General features: G+C 36.3%; 1 protein-coding gene across 1 annotated transcript; it reads right to left on the bottom strand.

The window, feature by feature from the left end:
* Positions 1 to 634: 634 nt before the first annotated feature.
* On the bottom strand, positions 635 to 5,467 carry vip (vasoactive intestinal peptide). Its single transcript, XM_077217489.1, has 7 exons — positions 5,379 to 5,467; positions 3,149 to 3,405; positions 2,644 to 2,748; positions 1,899 to 2,003; positions 1,224 to 1,355; positions 992 to 1,100; positions 635 to 905 (listed from the first exon to the last, which is right to left on the bottom strand). Coding segments are annotated over exons 2-7 (462 nt in total). The 5' UTR covers positions 3,151 to 3,405; positions 5,379 to 5,467; the 3' UTR covers positions 635 to 896.
* Between the last annotated feature and the right edge of the window lie 363 nt (positions 5,468 to 5,830).

The raw sequence follows: 5,830 nt of genomic DNA, 5'->3' as shown, positions 1-5,830 counted from the left end.
ACCCTTCTGAATATATCCGTCTTCAGACTGCATCATAATCGCATCATCCTATGACACTCATACATCATTACTCCAGCTGTCTGTATTTACCATATTTTTCTAAAAAGTGAGTGCTATGCAATATTTAACATTTTTGTCTTGCTCTGCACTTGTGCTCCTTAAGTCCAATTTATCTGTATTTTCAGGGATGAAAACATATGGCTGTCATAAGTCACAGAAATATAATTGAGACAGTTTGAACATTCTTCAAAGTAATGGCCCATTATTCTGAATGGCTGTCGGTGGAACCAAACATGACCGTGAATCAATTGTAGTTCATGGTTAAAGTTTGTTTCACGCTTGTGGCCGGACCAAGAGCAACATTGAAATTGAGCGCACTCAAGAAATGTATGGCTCTTCAACCTTTTATTATACTTTGAATGGCAAAAATAAAGATTTCCAGTGCCTGACCCTCCCAAACCCAAATGATCCCTCTAGAGTTAGAATTCACACAGAAGCAACATCAATATTTTTTTACAAAATAAGTCAATTTACAAAATGCACGGAGATACATCATCATTCGAGATATTTCACGGGTCCAATCAGCAGTCTTCAGGTCCAAATATGTGGTTCTCTTATTGTACCAGTCCGGGGCTTGTTTCAATGCATTTATTGATCTACAATTTACAGGAAACATGTCAAAGCAAACGTGTCGGTTCCAAGGCCAAAGCACACTATGTACATCTTAAAGCTAACATCTCTCATCAAAGTTTAATTTCTATGTACAGTGCAAACATTTACGTTTTCTTTTTCTTCAACACGTTGTTTTAGTAGTATGCTGATGTCCTATACTAGACTGTGTAAATGGAAAACCTATGATGGTCAAGGAGAGTTGTTTTCTTGCCTTCAAACCCACCTCAGAGCGGCTAGAAGAGAAAAGATCAGTCTTTAAATATACTTGAAAACCAGACTGTTGTTAATAGAAAGCCATGCACGTCTCCATCTAACTTACCAACGGTATATGATTGAGAAGTCGGTCTACAGTGACGTCATCGTAGCTCTCCCGATACGAGGTCTCTCCGCCAGCCGATTCCTCCTGCATGCTGGGTGGGTCTTCTTGACTAAAGAAAGGAAAAAAACACCAGTAAAATACCGTTTTCATCGTTTAACACCACAAAATATGTTCTTTGGTTCAGAGTATTAGCATGACCCTCATGAAGCAACAACATGCTGGCGCTTTTTACCTTCTCTTCCCTGTTAGAACAGAGTTAAGATATTTCTTCACCGCCATCTGCTTGCGAAAGCGGCTGTAGTTGTCTGTGAATATTGCGTCTGAATGACGCTTCACCGGCGCCTGGTCCTCCATCAAATCATCACTAAAATTGCACAAAGAAACACGTCAGATATGCATTTCATTCCTAACAGTTCATGTGACATTTAACATTTAACTTTTAAGATTATACGGTATATAATCCTATGGACATTTTGAGATTGATCAGAGTCTGTATACGGATAAACAATCCATTAAAGCAGAAAACAACTTTCTTTGCATCTAAAATCTGTGATTATATCGAACGATTACCAAAATATAATTCCAGTTACACCAAGTTTAATTGATCTGTCTTCAATTTAGATGATCTGATTTCTCCTCCCTATTAAAACATATAAAAACTCCCTCTTCTAAAACCAATCTGAGATAATTGATGGTTTTAGTTCACCACCAAGTTGGTTTCAACTATTCAGGTCCGGTTTAATGGTTTTAGAAGGTTTTGGGACCACCTGTGTGACCAGTAAAAACCATCAAATCACCTTAGGCTGGTTCCAGCATGGCTATGGATCATGTTAAGGATTTCCCCTCTGCCAGATTGTTAAATGCCACTAAACCCGGATGCATTGGCATAAAAAAAGGGTTCATGTACCTGACTCGCTTTCCAATCAATGACTCCAGGTACCGTCTGGCAGATAACTGTCCAAGAAGTTTACTGTATCCGCTTGTGAAGAGCCCGTCTGCGTGTCTTGTATCTCTGCACAGACACAGAACCAATCATTTCACAACTGCAATAACCAACTTTACTCTAGAAACCAGTGAATGACAGTCTATTTCAGTTGCTCTTATAGCACTGAGTTGTCATAAAAGATACTTGTTTTAATTATATTAAAGCTTTTGAGCAATGTCTCTGTTTCAGTCAAAATTCCAGTTAAACAGAAAAAGGAAATATGTTTTCTAAAAGCTTCTTGAAGAACTCGCATTAAGATTCTATAAGAATATGAACTATTTTCCCGGAAACTATGGTTAACATGGTAAATTTTGCACGTTTGTGTAAGAGCCACCAACGATTTCAAGCATTTGGAGGTGATTTAAATAATTTACGACTAGACAATTTTAATTTGGTAGCCTATTGAAATTACACAGAAACGGTGTTTAAACTAAATCTGGATTTTCCCTATTTGATTGGTTCATACAGCGTATCAAAATTGTAATTCTGACAACAAAAATAACTTTCTTTTCTTTCTTTCCGATGCGATTCAGTCACCTGCGCGCGCACAGCTCTGATGGCGCGGACAGCGCGCGCTCATATTCCGATACATAAAATGCTTGAAAACCTTACAAAAGAGTTAGGAATTTTGTTTAATTCGTGTGCTTTCATAGAATAAAGCGCTTACCTCATGGAGGCGAAGGGTAAACTTAAGGTCCGGGCATATAAAACACTGGAGAGAGTTATGAAGAGCAAAATCTGAGAGCCGTTCCTCACGAGCATTGCTTTACACCTGTGCATACATGAATACATACTGTGATTTAACATCGCATTAATTAACAATCAAATGTAAATGCATTTTAAAGCTTGAATGCAATTGTAAAGGCATTTGAATGCATTCGCATAAACTAACTTAAAATGAGCACTCTTTGCGCATACATCATAATTAAAAGGGGCTTCTTTATAGAAGATATTTCTATTTGATTAATTATAACAGTTTTTGCTTTGCCTAAAACAATTTAAGATTAGTTTGTATAGAAAATACTAATTAATTGTTCAATTAATTAATGTAGGCTATATGTCATGCAATTTCTTGAGTTTGTAAAATAAAACTAATCTAAATGAATGTAACATGCACAGAAGTAAAAAGTGACTATGGTAAATGTTCAAATATTAAAATCAAAGGAACTTACATGTGCTATGGTGATGTGATCCGCGCGCTGATCGGGGTCCTGAAATGCCTCCAGTCAAATCTCCCAAAGTGACCAGGTGGTTTTTAAAGTTCCTTTTCGCGGTCTTGTGTCTCTTTGAATAGTCTCACCCCTCGCCCCGTTTTATATGTCTGAATACTTTCCATCAGACAGGAAGACAATCAGATTTGATTTGTGTTAATACGTCACGAAGAAAGTCCCATTGGGACTGATGTGTTCGTCATTGGTCGGCAGGCACACTTCACACACACACACACACACACACACACACACACACACACACACACACACACACACACACACACACACACACACACACACACACACACACACACACACACACACACACACACACACACACACACACACAAATCAAGTTTGTGATTGCTCAGAATGTTTTGTGTCATTTCTGGTGATTCATTCTGTGGATATTTGTTTGCATGAATGCATTGTTTGGTCAAAGAAGAGATACGAGAGACATGAAACAATAAACATTAAACAATAAAAATTGCATGACTTCCCGAGTTAAATAAGAATTCCTGCACAAAATTCCTTTTGTCATTTTTTTTCTAATTTTGGAACTGATCTTAAAAAACATTAAAGGGAATATTATATGGATTTCTACACATTTTTTTATAGATAGATGGATGATAGACAGAACAATAGAACGATAGATAGATAGATAGATAGATAGATAGATAGATAGATAGATAGATAGATAGATAGATAGATAGATAGATAGATAGAACAATGGGTATAGAATGATAAATGCATATATAGATAGATAGATAGATAGATAGATAGATAGATAGATAGATAGATAGATAGATGGATAGATAGATGGATAGATAGATAGATAGATAGATAGATAGATAGATAGATAGATAGATGGATAGATAGATAGATAGATAGATAGATAGATAGATAGATAGATAGATAGATAGATAGATAGATAGATAGATGGATAGATAGATGGATAGATAGATAGATAGATAGATAGATAGATAGATAGATGGATAGATAGATGGATAGATAGATGGATAGATAGATGGATAGATAGATAGATAGATAGAACAATGGGTATAGAATGATAAATGCATAGATAGATAGATAGATAGATAGATAGATAGATAGATAGATAGATAGATAGATAGATAGATAGATAGATGGATAGATAGATGGATAGATAGATAGATAGATAGATAGATAGATAGATAGATAGATGGATAGATAGATGGATAGATAGATGGATAGATAGATGGATAGATAGATAGATAGATAGATAGATAGATAGATAGATAGATAGATAGATAGATAGAACAATGGGTATAGAATGATAAATGCATAGATAGATAGATAGATAGATAGATAGATAGATAGATAGATAGATAGATAGATAGATAGATAGATGGATGGATAGATAGATAGATAGATAGATAGATAGATAGATAGATAGATAGATAGATAGATAGATAGATAGATAGATAGATGGATAGACAAAATGATGGATAGATATACAGAAAGTTTATTTTATACAAACATAAGCGAATGGACATGATTACGGATATCTTTGCGTGGGCTACTGTAGTCTACCCTCATCTTAACCCCGATTCAATCCCTTTGCTAACAGGATCATTCTCTGCATTAAATACATCACTGCCAAAATAATGAACAAACATGGTCAGTTGTGGAGAGCCGCGATAGTGACATAAACCAGACTCTTTTAAAGCATCAACACAGGAAATGTTTAGTGTCCGCTAAGACCCTAGAGATGGTTGTCCCGATCACTCATTACTTTGAAAAGTCGTCATTTATTCTCAGTAATATTATGTTAGCCGTTGGCCTGGCATTAGGACTGTCCTCATTGTTGGAACGACGAGTCCTGGTTTACACATTTCTCTGCAGTAACAGGGACCATTCGACCTGTGACCTGAACAGCATTCTAATGATTTGATCTGGAAAGCTGTTATCTGGCTCTGGATCCTTGTGGATGAAGTGATTAATGAGGGAAGCAGATTGCAGATGTGATGCCAATAAATCAAGTTGACAAAAACAATTTCAGTCTCTGTTCTGTGTCTACTCTGTAGAATCTAGACAGAAGTGTGAGACTTCCTTTATCTGGATCAATTAGATGGCAGAGTTTAATATAGTGTTAGGGAGTTGTTCAAATCCGTAACACCAAATATGATAGAAATAGAGATGCTTGACTTACTGTAGCAAGCGGCAGGTTCAAGTCTCGTGATTTCCTGATCCACTTCCCTCTTTTTTTTATTGTTTCCTGTCGTTACTTCTCAACAAACTGTCAACAAAAATGAATAAAATGTTGTTAAGGACCTCTAACAAACTGAAAGAGTTTTAAGAAATTTTAAATGGATCAGTATGTTGATGTTAGGTTTGTAATATTTAGTTTATTCTTTCGTCTTGAAATTCATAGAGGAAGAGTCAGTTCTGATCTGTCAATATCTTTATACTGCGGCCCAAAAACCCTGTGACTGATCAGTTAGACAAACCCTTAAGTGCATCCAGATTAATGCAGTAAATACATCTGTATATCTGGCCACACGGAGGACATTAGCTTCAATAACGCTATCAGAGCATCATTAGATCTGTAATCAAAGCTAAAGACAACAGCATCATCCTCCGGAGACCGTCACTCCACTCGGC

This window comes from Siphateles boraxobius, unplaced genomic scaffold (genome assembly GCF_051911475.1).
Source record: "Siphateles boraxobius isolate OS27281-9 unplaced genomic scaffold, OSU_SipBor_1 73, whole genome shotgun sequence".
Taxonomy (NCBI): Eukaryota; Metazoa; Chordata; class Actinopteri; order Cypriniformes; family Leuciscidae; genus Siphateles; species Siphateles boraxobius.
The sequence above is the reverse complement of the archived record's forward strand: the minus strand, read 5'-3'. Positions and strand labels throughout refer to the sequence as shown.